Here is a 20227-nt window from a genome sequence, read left to right on the forward strand (position 1 = left end):
TGCCGCGTATCAAAGAAGCATGAGGAGGAGTCTGTAGAGCCTTTCCAGAGGTAGAGGCTGGATAAGCTACAATAAGTTGTACTCCTTATAATTTATCGATTCGCATACACACGGTCTGCGTGTCCACTGAACAGTGGCCGGAGAATGGACGGTCAGTCCTAAATTCCATTGGTCGCGTCATACCAACTTGCTTTAATATTCTTGATCACTGGATTGTTAGGTCCAGATTCGATTATTTATAGGCCGCCGCCATATATCTGGAATACAGCTGAGTGCGACGTTAAACAAGAACAACACAAACCAACAAGATTTAAAAGAAGGTACATGTTGTTTTCGTGCCTGGCACGCGACATTAAGGATATATATAACAAGGACTCTCGACTTTGCTATCTGAGGATCGGTTTCTCAAATAACAATTTTATATCCTCGAAAACACCCGCTATATTAAGGCCATATATGAACATATTCTTGCTTCTCATTACCGCTAGACCCCCAAATTCGACCCGACCCTAAGATTCGTTTGATGGTTTACACTGGAGAAAATGCAACTTTGATTCTCAGAATGCGCATGAATTTATCACTCTTCTAAGTTTTGATTTTCTATCAGAGAAAAGGTGTAAATATCCACAGAAATCAAACGGTTTGGGACATAACATAAAATAAACGTAACAATATTATCCACCCGCCCGACACATATATTTAGGAATAAGAGATGAGAAACAAGAATATTATTTTATATGGCCTTGGTTCGATTCATCAATGAAGCATTAACTTTTTTTAGACGCACAAAGCAATCATGTAGACACATTTATAGCCCGTTGAGCAACAGCCCAGGTTTTGTTTAGGTGTAATAGACCGCCGTCAGTGCGGATATCTAAAGTCAATCAATATGCACTGTATGGTGTAGACGCATTGTATTATGTCAAGTGACGCAGATATGTTAGCCCGCCATTTCTATTTATAGGTGGGTTTTCTCGCTGGCACAAAGCCACAGTTCTGTTTCTACTTTCGGTTTAGTGAGATGGTAGTTGTTGACAAGGACGTCCATATATTGCTGTGAAGATTGTGTTATTCAAATCGGTGATATCGTGGTAAGTGTAACCGTCACAAGAACACGATTATATTCATGATAAATGCCGATGTTACAATGTATGCAGCGCCCATGCACGTTACGTTGCTTTATTGTGAGAATGTATTAACTATACCTGTTCGAACTTGTCATGCAGACATGTAATAATACACGACATATCACCACAGTTATATATGTATGATATATATAGGTGTTCCTTGTAATACATAGGCGTTCCTTAACTAAAACATCAGCTTGAAAATGTTGAATTTACGTTTTGTATAAAAGTGTGAATGTTGAACTGGCTAAGTTGGAGATATAAATAGATGACCCGATCAATGACATTTCAATAGGGTTCTGTTTATACTTGACCGTGTATCTGTTTAACAGTGTACATGAGCACTGAGGTATATCTTATCGCTAGTGAATTTTCCTTCCTTGTTCTCGTCTTGTAAAAAACCTTTTTGACTGGCTGTACAAAGGTTAACTGATTCACGTTAGACAATCCTGTTGCCAGTTTTCTGTTAACTGATCCGGGTCATGTGATAAGCTAATGTATTCGCTGTTCCGGGTCATATTGTCAGTGGATTTATTCACTCTTTCAGGTCACGTTGTCAGTTGACATAGTTACTGTTCCAGATTATGTCAGTTGATATATTCACTCTTTACGTCATGTTGTCATTTGATATTGGTACTGTGTCAGGTCATGGTGTCTGTTGATTCTTTCACCGTTCTGGATCATGTTCTCGGGTGAGTTTTTCACTGTTTCAGCTCAGTCAGTTCAAATAGTCACTGTTTCAGGTCATGTCAGTTCATATAGTCAATGTTTCATGTCATGTTGTCTGTTCATGTAGTCAATGTTTCAGCTCAGTCAGTTCATATAGTCAATGTTTCAGGTCATGTTGTCAGTTCATGCAGTCACTGCTTCAGGTCATGTTGTCAGTTCATATAGTCACTGTTTCAGGTCATGTTGTCAGTTCATATAGTCACTGTTTCAGGTCATGTCAGTTCATATAGTCAATGTTTCAGGTCATGTCAGTTCATATAGTCACTGTTTCAGGTCATGTCAGTTCATATAGTCAATGTTTCATGTCATGTTGTCTGTTCATGTAGTCAATGTTTCAGCTCAGTCAGTTCATATAGTCAATGTTTCAGGTCATGTTGTCAGTTCATGCAGTCACTGCTTCAGGTCATGTTGTCAGTTCATATAGTCACTGTTTCAGGTCATGTTGTCAGTTCATATAGTCACTGTTTCAGGTCATGTCAGTTCATATAGTCAATGTTTCAGGTCATGTCAGTTCATATAGTCACTGTTTCAGGTCATGTTGTCAGTCCATATAGTCACTGTTTCGGGTCATGTTTGTTCATGTAGTCAATTTTTCATATCATGTTGTCATTTAAAATAGTCACTGCTTCAGGTCATGTTGTCAGTTCATATAGTCACTGTTTCAAGTCATGTTATCAGTCCATATAGATAGTCAGTGTTTTAAGTCATGTCAGTTCATATAGTCAATGTTTCAGGTCATGTTGTCAGTTCATATAGTCACTGTTACAAGTCATGTCAATTCATATAGTCACTGTGTAAGGTCATGTCAGTTAATATAGGCTCTGCTTCAGGTCATGTTGTCACTCCATATAGTCAATGTTTCAGGTCCTGTTGTCAGTTGATTTTGTCACTGATCAGGTCATGTTGTCGGGTTATATATTGATTTATGCATGGACATTTTGTCGGATGGGTATATCAACTGTTTCAATCATTTTCTCTGTGTTTTCATTGATTGTTGCGGGTCAACTGAAGTTGTCAACTGATATCGTTCATCGTTTCGGTTACGTTTTCAGACAGCGTGTCTGTCGATATATCTTCTGTTTCGGGGCATATTGACAGGTGATTGGTTCACTTTTGCGGCTTATATTCCAGATGTGTATTACGTGTCATGTCACGTCAGTAAACATTAAATTTCTCTGATTGGATTGTTAGCTGCCCGTTGTACTAATTCACGCCTTGTTTGATTGGGGTTTGTTAAGTTTTGTTTATTCAGGTTTCCCCGCGTGTCCTTCCTTTTAAACGTATCAGCTGATTGTTAATTTATTATGTTGTGATGTCATTTGCTTGTTTCATTTTGCAGGTCTTGTTGTCATCTACATTTTTGCCGTATCTGGTTCAATTTTCATTTCTAGGATTTTTGTCCTTCATTTATATTGTATTTTACCAAATCAGTAACACTACGAGTATATAGTATGATTATGGCTCTTACAAACCCAGGACCGAGATCAGGCTAAAACTGGGATTCGAACCGACGATCAAAGATTCCCCACAGCTAACACTTAATGACAAAACCACCTCAAAAATCATTTACCTGGTATGGTCGTCATGGAAAAGAACATTTTAAAACGGAAATGGCAACTATGATCAATGAAACAAAACGAGTCGGATTATAAGTTGTGAATGTAGCTTTGTTCCCCATTATATTGAGTCTCATTTGATTCTACTGTCCTTGATTTGTATTTCCGTTGACTAAGATGTGGAGATTTTACCAGCACTCTTCAAGAAGAGCCGATGTCGCACCGTAACAATCACATATTGTAGGTTGATGTATAACCATGGCAAATTTCCATTTAATAAACATGTGTCTACAATTGTCTCTATAGTGTCCCGAAACGACGACCGCTACTTAAGCAATGTCCGAGCATTAAGATGGTCAAATGTTGAACTTTTTACCAGCACATCAAGCTATTGCTGATTTTGTAACTCGTTCTCTGCCATTGCCTTCATCGTGTCCACTCGCAATGACCGCTACTTAAGCCATGTCCGAGGATTAGGATAGTCACATGTTTAACTTTTACCACTGCTTCAAACAATTGCTGATTTTGTAGTTCTTTCTCTGTCATTGCCTTCATAGTGTCCACTCACGATGACCGCTACATACCCATGTCCGGGCATCAGAGTGGTCAGAGGTCCCGACTGGGCGGGGAGAGATCAAGATGGCGGCGAAGGTCACGTGGGAACGGTTGTGAAGATAGAGGATTCTGATTGGGCCAAAGGCAAAGTATCCGTTATCTGGGACGGTGGCCGAGAGTTCCAGTACCGGGCAGGATATGATGGCAAGTTCGAGCTGCTGGTGTTTGACTCAGGTCCTACAGGTATGATACTCGTGTACATATGAAGATGATTTCTCGAACGCTGCTCAGTGACATAAATTGCGTACTGTTGAACCGTAAAATTTGAAAACATACCATCCCTAAAATTCAAACATATTTTCCACCTGGTAGTAAAGTTGTGATGTTCATTATAAAATTATTATTTAACTATTTAACGTTTTTATCATTTTAACTGTACTGTTGTATTTTACTGTGCCCGATTTAATAGAGGATATTATTTAAGTGCCCATGTCATACTATGTTTAGGACACGAGTGCAATATGTTGGTATTTCCCGAGCGTGAGCGAGAGATATACCGATATTTAGGTACGAGTGTCGTAAACATAGTATGATATGGGCACGAATATAATATTCTGTTTATTACCAAAGTCGTCAAATTGAGGAAAATAACCCAAATCAACTTTCAAACATAGGCCCTCCACCCGCCGTCGCCGCATGTAGAACGCAAGGTCACAGAAGAAACGTCACCATGAAAAAGTGATTTTTTGCCTTAGGGCATAGTATGAAAAATATGAACCCCGATATGTTCGCCCTCGTAGGTAATAAATAGAGAATACTACACGAGGTCTCATTACGTACGAATTATACGAAACGAGTGTCCTTCTTATGGTATCTGACCGAGCGAAAGAGAGGTCAGAAACCATAGGAAGGTCACGAGTTCATAATCGATTTTTTGTTTGTCTGTTTGTTTACATTTTAATCCTCAAGAAAAATGCATTCAGGATTTAAATAACAGTTTTGTTTACATCTTTCTAACAGGTGTCCAACAGAAAGGCTTCCAGTGTGATGGATGTGGGGAAAATGACATTTCAGGGATGAGATGGAAGTGTTCGACATGCACGGACTTCGACTTGTGCACCCTGTGTTACAACACAGAACGCCATGACACAGACCACGCCTTCCTCTGCTGTCTCACCAACAACTCCCCACTGTGAGTACGCATACCCACTCTTTACTGTCCTCACAAACATGACCGCCTCCGTGGTGTATTGGTTAGAGCGTCCGCCCGGAGAGCGGAAGGTCGCGGGTTCGATCCCCGACCGCCTCATACCAAAAACCATTAAAATATGGTACTTGTTGGTCCCTGCCTGGCGCTCGGCATTAATGGGTACAACAAGGACTGGTAGGCTCGGAGTCAGTATAATGTGTCTGAGTTGGGTATTCCTGCTTCACTGCGGCATGGCATCTCAGTGGGCTAGCACTATAAAACCAGCTTCAGTCTGGGCTAGTACAAGCAGCTGCACATACACATACACACGCATGCACGTCGTCATTTGAGCGAAATATTCTCAAACACGACGTCAAACATAATTTCACCTCACCTCAGAAACAAACATTCCTGATGAATTAGAGGGAAATTAGCTGTGAAAATATAAATGGATGTCAGTGTTATGGCTGTATTCGACAGAAGCTATGTGAAATCCGTTTCTTCGGACTGTCCATTTCATATCCTTTTGGCGGATGGGTGGGAGAATGATGGATGTTATTGGGCTGCGGGTCTCTTTTTCCCCAATGTCGAGAAATATATTTCGATTTCCCCAGAAAATTGCCTTTGGACATAGAGTGACTGTGTATTTTAAAAATCTGGGGAAAATATTGTTGTAAGCATTTTCTTTAGCAAGGGGTTAGAGATGTAGATATATATCTAGGCACTTTTATAGATAGCAAACATATTTCAGGTAAACGTCAGGTACATCTCAGCTTTCATCACAGAATTCGGGAAACTATTCTAAGCTTTTAAGCCTTTGAATGCTATTTAGGAGCATTGAGTCTTTTATCACAAAGACTAATGAAAATGTTGACATCTATTAATTATTTGTTCCCTTATGCTTCTAAGCTTAAGTTATTAAGCGACTTGCATTTTGCAATCATTTTTATACTGTTTAATCATTACAGCTACTATTATCAGCAGATGACGATTTACATCTTTGACACATTTTCGATATTGTGTGACTGGCGTCAGGTTGTAAATATAAAACGAAAAGTGTATTTTTTTTCTGAAATGACCTGAAGGATCGAGCTGATGTGAAAAACCAATCTGCTTATATTCATATTTCCAGGGTGCGCGTGCCGCCTCGTTCTGGCGCTCAAAGAATCCGTGCCATTGGTCTGTTCAAGGATGCAACGGTCATGCGTGGACCGCACTGGAAATATGGAAATCAAGACGGTCAGTTTTGAAATATGATTCTGCTTGCAAGTGTATGAAGGTGAAGTGGTACTTGTACACTCCAAATTTGTTAATAGGTCATTCGTGTTCATGAATGACATCCCTTACCCCAATAAATTGATGATAAAGTGCTCGGAGAATTGCTCCCGCTTGCATATTGACCTCAAGCTCAATACTCCTTGAATGCCAAATAAGACAAAGGCATGTATCAGTATCAATACATATAACTGATACAGTTCGTCGGCCCCATTTACCTTGTTGTGGTTTAGAAATTACAGAGATAAAGACTTCTGAGTCCCCTTTAAATCAGCCAAATAAAACACAGCCGTGTCTATAATATCCAATCACATCTTGAATAAACAAGGTTACAGTGAATGACAGTGCAGATATTTAATACAATACCATTAGGTTACAAATCTAAAATATTAACTTAATGTCTATAGTTACCAGAGTCTTAATTCTTGTAGATGAACTAATAGAGGTTGTTGTCAGCTGTTGAAAGTTCAGTGTAGACGAGGCCTCCTGAGAAGTCGGTCTTGCAACGTCAGTGTTGGCAGACAGATGAGCGTAAATCCAAAGTCGTTCCCCAAACAACTCAACAACGATTCCTAATATATACCTATTATACAGTTCTTGAGTTTTTTAACAAAAAACATGCCACACCAACACCATCTAGAAATTACTGGAATCCCATCCTCTTCCACCGGTAGCAAGAACAAAGGGAGGTAACTCCTCAGCTTCGAGTTAAAATCCAAATTTAGCGCTTTAAACTTTTGTGACCCATTACAACTAATGTGACAGAATAACTAACAAACACACATACTCATAACTAAGTCAAGGATCGATATTCGAATTGTAAAATTTCCCAGTGCTATGTATGTCAAAAGACTGTGTGAATTCCAATATTTATATCCGAAGCAACAATAGTTCCTCATTCCAATATAAGTTTAGAGCCTGTATTAACATTTATATTCGGATTATCAGCTTTGCACTCGGACACACGCCAAGGGCGGGTGTATAAACATTGATATCTGTCTCCGAATGGTCAGTTTATCAATATCAATATTAATATCTGGCGTTCAGAAAACCGTTACTCCCATCCTTAACACTCGCACCTGTGTCAGTTATACCCTTTGTTGTAAGGGGCCGAGGGCCTTGATCTTACCTTTTCCAGAATTGATAAAGTCTTGTCCCGCTGACTAGCATGGAACCACCACAGACTAGATTCAATGGATCATAGAGTACATCGACACGGCCAGGGTTGTGATATTCTGCAGTATTCTCTTTGCTGACTTGTTGTTTAACGCTAAGCTTAGCAATATTCTAGCTATATGACGTCGATCTGCATATAATCGAATCTTGACGAGACCAACCGGTGATCAATATCATGAACATCACTCTACACAAATTGGATAGGATGACATGTGTCAACCAAATCAGCGAGCCTGACCACCCTATTCCGTTCGTCTTCTCTTACGACAAGCATGGATTGCTAAAGACTAGTTCTAAATCGGATCTTCAGGGGTGAGTCCCATGTAAAGAGCCGTGTAAGCATGACATGTCTGTGATGACGTTTGCAGGTGGAGAAGGAACCACCGGGGACGTCGTGAAGCTCGGGGCGTGGTCAGGAGGGTACAGCCGGGGGGCTGTCAATGTGAGGTGGAAGGGTGGACAGGACAGTGTGAAGGGATACCGTATAGGAGCCCAGGGCAAGGTAGACCTCATCACAGTGGACCAGACTCAAGGTTGGAGGTACTACAAGGCCCATCTCCCGGTGCTGGGTGAGTTGACATCAACAACACATCACCTTTCTGGGCATCCAAAATGTTAACCCGCATTACTGTCAGGTGATACGAAGGCCTAATGCTGCCACTTTTGTAGCATAAAATATTTTTTTCAGCGAAAGTTCTCGTTGCTTCGAATGTTTCCTCGTAGCTCCGATTTATTTCTCGTTGCTTCGGGTATTTCCTCGTTGCTTCAAGTTTCTGACAAACACTTGAAATTTCGAGTATTTACTTTTGAGTATTTTCTCAATCATATTCCAGTTTAACTTTAGTTCCAACAAAACGTAGATATCCATTAGTTGATGATACGTCTCCTAACGCAATGCCATTAATACCCATTTGGAAACTGACATACATTATGGAAACGTGTGAAATAGTAGTTTGGCTGTTACAGATGTTGTGAATCCCAATGACGTTCGCCTGAAAGTTGGGGACAAAGTGAAAGTAGAGGTGGACGCAGATATATTTGAACGCACGCACAAGGACTTGATTGGTTATCGTGACAGCATGGCACAGGTACGTACCAGTCACAACTCAACATTGATGTATTCACCTAATAACTCGTCATCCGTTGAGGTCACAGATGATGGGCGTGACGTCGCAAGTGAGTGAGTATGGTTTTATGCCGCTTTTAGCAATATTCCAGCAATGTCACGGCTGAGGACAACAGAAATGGGCTTCACACATCGTACCTATTTGGGGAATCGAACCCGGGACTTTGGCGTGACGAGCGAGCGCTTCAACCACCGAATGCCCATGTGACGTCGTAAGTGCATCTACGATCAATGAGATGGTCTTCTGTGTTTGTATGTGATGATCTGCCACGACGTCCTTCTGTGACACTTTCTTTTCTCAAACTGACGGTAAGTTCTAGGGAAAACCAAGTTTCCCAAGTAATTAAGAACGTTTTCTATTTCCAGTGTTTGGTAGAGGTTGGTACTGTCACCGGTCTTCCATCTAAAGATGAACGCGTCATTATGGCACAGTACCCGGATGCTGAGAGGTATGGTCTGGTGAAGTCCACTCTGACAAGGGTAGGTAGTCTTTGGGCAACATCAGTCCAGATATGCTGTTACATATAACGGTTTAAGCCGGGTCTGTTTCTATACATTCAGTGCTTATTAAACCCAAAACAAACGCAGCATTGTTCTGGTTTAGTTTAGTAGGTATAATCTGTGGAGACATAATGGAGCGCCTTCTTCATCCATAAAAGGGTCTACTGACCGAAACCTTATAATATCCAACAAATATGTACACATCCAACAAATATGTACCCATATTGTACGCTCCAAATTGTTATCTGCTACACGTTGGAACACACATTCATTCATCCTCGTAGGTGAAGTTGTGATGAAATCTTGGTCGATCTGATTGTTGCAGCTTCACACGTTTGCTGTCGGGGACCTTGTGAAGATTACCAACAACTACAACGCTGCCGTGGAGCTCCAGAACGGACATGGTGGATGGAATGACAAAATGGAAAATGTATGTAATAATAATAATGATATGTATAATGCGTCTTTCCAGGCTAGATATCCTGCTCAAAGCGCTAGAAGGTTAATAGTCTCACGACTTATTTCACCGGGTACCCATCTTCTACTGGGTGAACAGAGGCAGTTTTGAACAAACTCACTTGCCTAAGGTATCACATGTGCTTCGTTGTGGGACAGGAATGAAGTCCTAAAAGCTCTCAGGAGTCAAGCTGCCAAACACGGTCACCCATCCAATGACTCTCCGTGCCCAACGGCTTAACTTCAACTGATTTGTGACCTGAGCGCTATGCACAGGACCACAAACCACCATGTAGAGGGATACAACAGTAAATCCCAACGAATTGTGGGAATATTGTCACAGTAGCACGTTATTGTAATTGTTCGTGTTATCGGTATGTCCTTACTATCTCATAAAGGTCCACAGGTCCATGCTGTGATTTCTTTCGCATTATCATCGTTGCCGAAACGGACCTGAGAAAGGTTCGGTCCATCCGAGTGTTCGACACTTTCCGTTTCTAAATTCACAATAGGAGAAGAAGAATAATACATTGTAAGTAACATGAATTTCTTCAAAGGTGTTTAGAAGTTTGTGTAGTCATACAAGACAAATGCAATAGATAACAACTTCTTTATTTGTTTCTCACGACGTCTATAACTTCCAGTAATTCCTTTATATCAATAAAGCATTCATTGCCGTTGGCATCAATGTTGCAATCCTTCTTCACAGTGTTTGGGAAAGACCGGCCAGGTGGTTGAGATCGACAAGGACGGGGACCTGAGGGTGGCCTTTGGGCCAGTCAAGTGGTTCTTCAGCCCGGTCAGCTGTGATCCTCAGGACAAGGAAGCCTCGTCAGGGTCTCATAAAAGCACCAGCTCAGACTCCTCGACATCTGATGTCGACGGTACATATAACTCTGCATCACCAAAACAATAAAATATTTAAACAACAAACATTGTGAATAACTAATAGGGAACTACTTGGTCAGAGTAGATATCACTGGCCAAAAGGAAAACCAACAACTTTGTGCCTCTACCCCGATACCAGTTGACAAATAGAAGCATTTAACATAATCTAAGATTAATAATAATAATTAATAATGTTACAATAATCTAGGGTATGAAAAATATTTGTACGAAAAGGAATAAAAGCCATATATACCTTGATTGGAACATATATATTAAAATTATTTCATGCATACTATTTACAATTTCGGGAACTCAGATACACGTAGCTAACAGATCTAAGGCAACAATTGCATTTCTTGGTGAAAGCAGGATCCGCTGGAAAGAGTCGATCGTTCGTTAGTTAGCGGCTCATCTGATATGGTGGATTAAATCTAAATGGTAACCGCTGAAGCTTCTCACATTTAGCAAACCTGGTGAGAATAACGTACCTCGTTTTCAAAGAGTCCTTTAAAAGTTCTTTCGGTGCATTCTTCCTTCTCAGACATAGCCGAGGGTGTGGCTAAGGTTCTGTTCGGCCTTCTGAAGCCTGGAGAGAGTGCAATGTTCAAGCCTAATGCGTCATCCAGCAGTACCGTAACAGCCCGAGACCTCGTCATCGCTGTCAGTAACGGCGACACGGAAACAGTGAAAAACATTGTCAGGTCTATTGGTGACAAGGTACATGTGCCGGCTTATCGAGATTAACATTGTTCATTCCGTTTCTCACGACATAATAATAAGAAGTTACTGCCCGTACATTAAAATGATTTGCTGATTGTGGGTTTAAATGTCGGGTTCATCCCGATCATGATTCTTGGCATGTGTACTACCAGGGTCATTGGATGGCATGTAATAGCTGTACATGGTCAGAGCAGGTCAGGTCACTCACATGTTTTAACAATACCACTGAAAGACCTAGCATGTGTTTGGGATGGAAAATATCTTTTAGAAACAAACACTGTATATATATTGGGTTAAACGTGTTTTTTTAATTGTGGTCAGGCTCGCTGACTTAGTTGACAAATGTCGTATCCCAATTGTGTAGATCGATGTTCATGATGTTGATCACTTGGTTGTCTGGTCCAAACTCAATTATTTACAGATGCTGCCATGTTGCTGGAATTGCTGAGTGCGGCGTAAAAGTAAACTCACTCACTCACGGTATCACGTCTACGTTCTTGACAGGACATTGAAAACAATTCACACTTTACATACATTCAGTGGCGTAATGTAGATACTTTAATCCTATTAGCAGGTGTTCAATATGAAGCTATCAAATATTTTTTTCTTAATTCAATCAGGTGAACGAATCAGTGGATGGCCTCACGGCATTGCAGACGGGGTGTTACAAAGGTCATGCTGACATAGTCAAGCTTCTGATCGGTGCTAAGGCTGATCTGAACAAGGCTGACGATGACGGAGACACACCTCTGCACTATGCCGTGTCAGGGTAAGTAGGGGCGGTGGGGTGGCCTAGTGGTTAAAGCGTTCGCTCATCACGCCGAAGACCCGGGTTCGATTCCCTACATGTACATGGGTACAATGTGTGAAGTCAATCATTTATGGTGACCCACGCCGAATGTGCACGAATATTTATAAAAGCATCGTGATACCATATTCACTCATTCCCTCACTAAGAGTGTTGCAAAGATGACGCTTAGAATTGTCACCCCCAAATTACTCGTCACGTTTTTACTTGAGACACGCTCATGACGGTTGTCCTCAATATGTCGAAGTTTGAATATCAACACTCTTGTTTATGTGATAGAGAGACAGCACGACGGAAGTAATATGTCAGAAGAATTGCAAAATGTAACATAAGGATTGTATCAGGAAACAAATATCAAAAGAATGTACAAAATGTAATACCTTTGCTAATGGTTACTATCACCATGTCATCCTAAACTATGGATATCTACTTTCAAAGAGAGATGTATTCTTTTCAACTCTAATCGATGATATTGATGTTGAATTGTATGTCTGTATAGAGATGATGGAACAGCATGACATGCTAGCATATTTTCTTTGGGCCGATGGCGATATTGATGAAATAGCATGGCATTTTACTATTATAGAATTCTCAAAGTATCTGTATAAACTAAAAGATATCCTTAATAACATGTGGTAATAATTTTGCCAATATCACTGTTAGGAGCCTGTTTGTATTGGTGAAACTGTATCTATATTCTATATATATATATATATATATATGTGTGTGTGTGTGTGTGTGTCTGTTGAATATCCTGTTAATAATATAATTACATAAAAATGATGTTTTGAGGATTTTCGGAGGAAAATCTATCTGAGGAAATTTATTCATTTATTCATTCATTCATTCATTGCCATGTTGACAGAGAGCAACCCACTGTGGTAGGGATACTGCTGGACGCCAAGGCACGGGGCAACACGAAGAACAACAAGGGACTGACACCATTACATCTGGCAGTGGCCAAGAAGGACCCCAGCACCCGGTGTCTGAAGACACTGATACGGTACAAGTGTGATCCTAACACACAGGTAGGCGCAGCTTTTGTAATAGTTAAGGCAGTGAGTTTTAGCCAATACACAAAATAAGTTTAAATAATTTGGTAACACAAAATAAAATTCACAAATGTATCTATTCTTTAGGATGAGGAGGGAGATACGCCCCTTCATGATGCACTCAGAGCCCATAACCAGCATCTTCTTGATCCCTTCCTGGAGTGTGCCCAGCTGAATCTGAGACTCGCCAATTCTGAAGGCTGCAACCCTTTCCATGAAGCATGTGTGTCGCTCTCTGGGGCAACAGAGTGAGTTAACTGACTAAAGCTACCTTCACTGACACCCGTGAAGATCCGGGTTAGAATTGATCTTCAATAACCCATGCTTGTCGTAAGAGGATCGGGTGGTCAGGCTCGCTGACTTGGTTGACACAATTCACCGTACCCCAGTTACGTAGATCAATGCCCATGTTATTGATCACTGGATTGTCTGGTCCCATTATTTACAGACGGCCGTCATATAGCTGGAATATTGCTGAGTGCGGTGTAAAACTAAGCTCACTCACTCACTCACCTTCACTGACAGATCACTGAATGGTTGAGAATGATGCCGAAGCGAGTTTTGTGTAACATCGATTGACAGAACATTGAATGGATAAAATCTTTTAACTGATTTTCCAATCTTTGAAGATGAGTAGAAACCTGTTTTGCTGGTATCATATGATAGGTAATTCAATAATTGAAACTGGTGTTGAAATGGTTTGGGCACCTAACCCTGGGTACACCGACCCAACACGACCTATATCTTTGGAAATAACAGTCATGTTTTGTGTTGTTGAAGAGTACGTTTAACTGGTAAACTGTCTACGTTAGTCGTAATCCATGTAAAGACATCCTGCCTAGTCTAATTACTGAGTATTCTTTGTCTTACAGATTTCCACAAGCACTGATAAAGAAAGATCCGAAGATTGTCAACGTCCCCATGAACAACGCCCTCACCCCGATACACATCGCAGCCTTCCGGAGCTTTCTGGCCCTGGCAGGTGTTCTGGTGAAGGTAAGGTGAATCTAAACACTTAAAAGACTAAACTGCTTCTACCCTTTTCAAAAAGCTCGCGGCAATGAGAGATACCTGTCTGTTTCTCGTAATACGGCATTTATTCGTAAGTTCTATAAGTTCTAAAAGATGACCAGCTGTGTCGGTGAAAAGTTTTTGACATAATGTGTAGGCTGGCTGCAACGTCAATGCTCGGGACGACAACGGCAAGACAGCACTTCATATGGCTGTGCAAAGATGTAATCTTCAGATTGTACAACTGCTCCTTGAATCCGGTGAGTGAAGCTTACATGTGAACATACAGTGTGTTATACAAGTCTGTAATCTGCAGAATGCAAAATTGTTCAAGGAATCTGCTAAGAATCGCATGCAGGTAGTATGCCTTGTAAGTCTGTAAATTGCAGAATGTCCAACTGCCCCTGGCATACGATGAGGATAGCGTATATGCAGTCTGGTATTGAAGTCTGTAAATTGCAGAATGTCCAAATGGTCCTGGAAATGTGTAGAGTATAGCTTAGATGCAGTATCATATACAAGTCTGTAAATTGCAGAATGCCCAGCTGCTCCTGGAAGGTATGGGGTATAATAAATATTATCTTAGATGCAGTGTCATATACAAGTCTGTAAATTGCAGAATGTCCAGCTGCTCCTTGAAGGTATAGAGTATAATAAATATTATCTTAGATGCAGTGTCATATACAAGTCTGTAAATTGCAGAATGTCCAGCTGCTCCCGGAATATGATGAGCATAGTTTACATGCAGTTTGACATACAAATTTATACAACATTTACTGATCTGCAGAGGCGGAGATCAACGTACAGGACAAAGATGGAAATTCTCCTCTACACGCCGCCCAGATGGACATCACGCTTCCTGGAGCAGTAAGTCTTTCCTGTATAGAGGACGAGTTAAATTACGTCAAACATTTATTTGTGAGCTGTCTTCACTATCTATAGACATAATTTAGTCAGTGTTGAACATTTTAGATAAAATTGTCTTTACTGTCTACAGGAAGGTCCAAGAAATGAGGATATGGCCCTGGAGATCCTCTGTCATCTTGTAGAACGAGGAGGGGGCATCAGATTAGCGAACAAATCAGGGAAGACACCTCTTGATTTCGTGAAGAACAAGGAAGTGCGAGTAATGTTAGAGAGGTAGGACAGATCAGTTAGATCAGTCAACCATATCCTTTAACAGAAAACGACAGAGCAACAGAAATATATATGTTACTGACAAGTAAGAAACACCGAATCTGCGGCAGCTATTTTGACATATGCATAATTTCTTATGCCATTTCACTTTTTCATTAAAAAAGACCCATAATCTTATGAGACTAGGTATATGTGTAGTTATTAATGAGACACACAGTTTCTGTTCCATTTTTTAATATCGTTAAATCTTCAAAACGTTTCAGTTTGTTCTGAAATGGGACACTTTTCTGGAACCATGTTAGATTGTTCTTCAGAATACTCAAGCAGTGAACAATTTGAAGTTCAGTGTTGCCATTCCTAAAATGAATTCCCATTTCAAATAAATATGTAAAAGGTACCACGTATTCATTACGATAAGACTTAATACCAACACAACTGTATCTGTTAGATTTATATAACAATATGTTTGATAATGTGCATGTTGATTTTAGAATTGCAAAACGACCTTCGACCTCGTCAATGAGCCAATCAAAGCGTCTACCAGCACACTGGGAAATCATGGGACAGGATGGGTTCAAGAAGGTGGAGCTGAGTGAGTCCAACCCGGTGACGGCCTTTGAATACAGACATGTTGAGTCAAAGGTGGAAGAGACACTCTCCAATAAGAGCATCGTGTCCATCTACCGTGTCCAGAATGTGGCACTGTGGGAACAGTATACTGTGTAAGTATATACGATGAATGTAACAGACACTGTATCTGGTACGATCATGAAAACTTGGCGAGGAACTCTATACTGTTACAGTTGAATACGTTTGCACGAGAACTTGAATGTTCTGGAGGTATAGTGGTACTGCAGGGCGACAATTCCAGAGCCATGTTGTTATATGTTTTCGTATTCACTTTGAGAAAAGACTCAATAAAACTGCAGGACGTGAATCACCATATCTCAGATCTATAACACAAACGATTTGTGATCATAGAATAAAAAATATGAAAAATATTATGATGAATAATGTATTCAAGTGTTTCCGAAAATCATTATGACTAATTCATCAAAGTGTTTTCGAAGGTCAGTATCATTAATTTATCCAAAGGGTTTCTAAAGATCACAATGATAATATATCCAAAATGTTCCTGAAGATCATGGTTATTAATGTGCCAAAATGTTCATGAAGATCATGGTTATTAATGTGCCCAAAGTGTTCCTGTAGATCATGGTTATTAATGTGCCAAAATGTTCCTGAAGATCAGGGTTATTAATGTGCCCAAAATATTCCTGAAGATCATGGTTATTAATGTGCCAAAATGTTCCTGAAGATCAGGGTTATTAATGTGCCCAAAATGTTCCTGAAGATCATGGTTATTAATGTGCCAAAATGTTCCTGTAGATCATGGTTATTAATGTGCCCAAAATGTTCCTGAAGATCATGGTGATGATGTAGCTAATACTACTTCTACATGGTATCTGACGTATGCATGTTACAACCTGTAGGAATTGCGTAATAATCACATTTCTTCCAGTTGTTAAAACATTTGCGCACTGACATATGAACGTCGGAATGTTTTCGTGTGGAGGCACATGGTATCAATGTATGGTTAACACATTATTCTCATGACACACGCACACATACGTACTTGCACACCCACACAGACAGACAGGCAAACAAACACACACATATTCTCCAAAATAGGACGACACCTTTGGGCTTTATAATCTTTGTTGTTGTTTTCAGCGCAAAGGTCAACATGGAACGTGAATACGGTCGGGGTCTTGCCAACGAAAAGCAACTCTTTCACGGAACCACACCAGATTCGGCTGATCTCATCCCGCACCAAAACATCGACTTCCGGTTAGCCGGAAGTAGAGTGGGCGCCCTCTATGGCCAAGGAGCGTACTTTGCTGTGGATGCCAAGTACTCGGATGGCTATGATAAAGAAGACGCCCGGCGTCACAGGTTCATGTTTTTGGCTAAAGTTTTGGTGGGGAAGTCGAGGCAAGGGAACCCAGAGTTGAAACGTCCCCCAGTGTTGGATGCCAGCAACAAAACTAAACTTGCTGACTCAGCATGTGATAAGGAAACAGACCCGAGAATCTATGTGATTTTCAGCGAAGGTCAAATATACCCCGAGTATCTGATTGAATATCGTTAAATCACAATGTATCGTGTGTATATTTATCTGGGGGAAAATTCCAGGGATGCAGACAACAAATCTTCAATATGTCAAGTTCCTGCTGACAGGGTTCATTTTATCTTTCGTTAATATCCTTATAAGTTGATTCTCTATGTAAGTATTATAATCCTTTTACTCTTAGACATGTTGTATTTAAAATGCTCCCCCAGACGTTTCCATAAACGTCATTACCATCATTTGGCTGCAAGTCTTACTAGAACATTGCACCGGTCAATTTGAATTCCCTCCCTGATGAACTTAAGCTGTCTCCATCCCTTGAAAACTTTAAGCATCATCTCAAAACCTTTCTCTACAGAAAGTATCATTTTCGTGATAAACGCCCGAAAAGGCGTCTTTCACACAGTCAGTGCATCATACGGAGAAGTGGTATTGAGAAATATTTTAATATTGTCTAGTGACGAATTAGATTGTTGTTCGTTTTAGCAGACACAAGATAGCCATCACACAACATCACCGGGGAAATTGGGTTTATCTGTATCTTTAGCTACATGAAAACGCGTACAAAAAGTCCAGGTTTTTACCAATAGTACAATTCATAATTATATATTGGTCCCGAATTAAAACTGTATTGGTGAATGCGGACACATGGTTGTTGAAAGTCGAGAATGTTTCCAACTTTCGTTCAGCGAGGCGCAGATTCCTTACATTAAGACTGTGTAAGCCTATTTTGGTTGTCCCCCGCCGTGAGGTTCCTGGAATATTCATATTTATAGGCATGTTATTCTTGCTTAACAACATCAGTTTTTGTTGATGTGAGGAAATTAACCCTGAGTTCTTTGTGAGGGAACTTGCTGATATTCTACTCACAAATGCAGGTGACATTTGTATTTCATATATTTTCTGGGCGTTGGACATTAAGAACTGATGAAATAAAAACAATGGCAGTTCACGTACAAAAACATTTGATATATTTATTTTCCATCGCAAAGCGTTAACATTATTGCACAATTTCTTGTGGCTTTTATGTTTTTCTGTAGAGCAAAAGTAGAAATATTACACTTTTTACATGACGTTCAGTACTGAAAATTTAGTGGACACGCGTTTGTTGTCAGTAGAAGGAGTAAAATATATGCAATGTGCAACTGATGACTTTTTCATTTCCAAAAAGCTCTGATCTGATCTCATTAATAACTCCTAGACTGTGTAAGTACGTAAGTACTCCGTATCATATATGCCCAGGTGTGGAAATAACCCATTGCCCGACGCCCGAGTCCAGTGTTTTTTTCTGTTGGGCAAGCAAATTTGTACATCACACTGTACCGGTGTCCAGTTGACTTTCCAATATTAATTATGTTGTTTATTTAAAAATTCAACAAGAAAACGGCCAGTATAGTGGAAAAGTTATTAGGTAAAGTGATTTTCTATTTGCCACTGTACCGGAGTACACTAGCAATTTTACAGTTATTTCCACCCCTGATTATGCATGCTAATGCCAAGGAAATCTGTTTTAAAGGAGATTTGATGACTTATTTCTGTCTATTGGAAACTACGAGTTTCAGTCATACTTTGTTTTGAATCCCACTCATGTTCTTGTTTTGGATTCATAGATAATGTAAAACATTCAGATAGTAGTTTGTGTAACGCAAGTACATGTCAATGCTACCAGACATGTTTCTATTATGTACCTTGATTTAAACTACTACTTCAATAAATATGGATGTACTCTGTCATTCTTGTGAGTTCTAATTGTTCAATATCACGTGTGAGTTCCGTGATCAACGGAAGACTTTACTTTACTGAAAACAGTCGTCGAAACACTGGAAACTGAAGGCCCAAGACACAGCTGTGCTGCCTGTATCAACAACACTACCATCGAATGACCATTTGTGGTTTGAATGCACAATGTCATTTAGAAAGTGGATCAATTCAACATATGTTATATCTGGGGATTACAAGTTCTCAGTAAAAAACGGATTCTAGTACTTTTGTTGGGTTGAGTCCCATCCGGGATTCGAACCCACACTCTACTGAGAAGGTGTAATCCGAAATATAACATGAGTTACAACTGACCGCTTTCTAAATGAATTGTGTATTCATAGTTTCGGCCGTGGACGCCGTGCCAGTATGTGTGTTCTGCTCGGTGTCTGAAGTCAGACACCTAATCGCCGGCACACAAAGTCTGACATCTAACCCACTAATCCACAGCGGCTTCCAAGTTGCATTTGTGGGTTCATTTAGTTTTGGCTCGTCAGCATTAACTGGACTTACCATTCCCCGATTATGTTCTTACATGCATTTAATATTTCATCCGTGGGTGACCAAACACATGTGGTCAGATGGCATAAGGCGTGTCGATGAAGAGACAACCAAGTACGCGACTGGAATCATCTCTATTTTATCGTGATCAATGAACAACTGTTTGTGGTAAAGTAGGAGAGTACGTTTACTTTCTGAATGTCAGTTGTGTGTGTTGAGGCTGCGTCCGGTTAGACAGGACACAGGACACGATAACTCGCGAACACCTGGTCATTTTCAGTGAACTACTTACGTACGGATTCCATTTCACACATGATTGTGGTGAAGGCAATTTCCGGGCTCCTCCGCTGTAATATTGGTTTAAAAGGCATATAAACCATGTACACTAAGAATTGTCATCCGATGTTCGACCCAACCGAAAAGAAAAGAACGAAAGCGTGTGAAGGATCAATCGTAGGTTCGACACATTGACGTTCAGCACAATGGTGTTAGGCTGTTTGCCATCACAATAACGAACCTATATTACTCTGT

At 40.3% G+C, this 20227-nt stretch overlaps 1 protein-coding gene across 1 annotated transcript; it reads left to right on the plus strand.

Moving 5' to 3' along the window:
* The first annotated feature begins 961 nt into the window (after positions 1-961).
* LOC124273524 (E3 ubiquitin-protein ligase mind-bomb-like) lies at positions 962-19170 on the plus strand. Its single transcript, XM_046708808.1, has 19 exons — positions 962-1091; positions 3970-4210; positions 4988-5159; positions 6289-6395; positions 7976-8176; positions 8574-8695; positions 9100-9213; positions 9560-9664; positions 10400-10574; positions 11120-11295; positions 11919-12067; positions 12972-13134; positions 13246-13406; positions 14031-14154; positions 14327-14429; positions 14957-15036; positions 15167-15309; positions 15798-16028; positions 17041-19170. The coding sequence occupies exons 2-19, from the start codon at positions 3982-3984 to the stop codon at positions 17456-17458; spliced, it is 2973 nt and encodes a 990-aa protein (XP_046564764.1). The 5' UTR covers positions 962-1091; positions 3970-3981; the 3' UTR covers positions 17459-19170.
* Positions 19171-20227: the final 1057 nt, after the last annotated feature.

The sequence above is a fragment of the Haliotis rubra genome, unplaced genomic scaffold (genome assembly GCF_003918875.1).
Source record: "Haliotis rubra isolate DU_JTF1 unplaced genomic scaffold, ASM391887v1 Scf181, whole genome shotgun sequence".
NCBI lineage: Eukaryota > Metazoa > Mollusca > Gastropoda > Lepetellida > Haliotidae > Haliotis > Haliotis rubra.

Bases quoted from the DNA above. Each gene is read 5' to 3' on its own strand.
- LOC124273524 (XM_046708808.1), top strand. From the start codon at position 3,982: ATGACCGCTACATACCCATGTCCGGGCATCAGAGTGGTCAGAGGTCCC. The intron at 5,160-6,288 runs GTGAGTACGCAT...TCATATTTCCAG, and splicing joins CTCACCAACAACTCCCCACT to GGTGCGCGTGCCGCCTCGTT. The intron at 9,665-10,399 runs GTATGTAATAAT...CCTTCTTCACAG, and splicing joins GGAATGACAAAATGGAAAAT to TGTTTGGGAAAGACCGGCCA.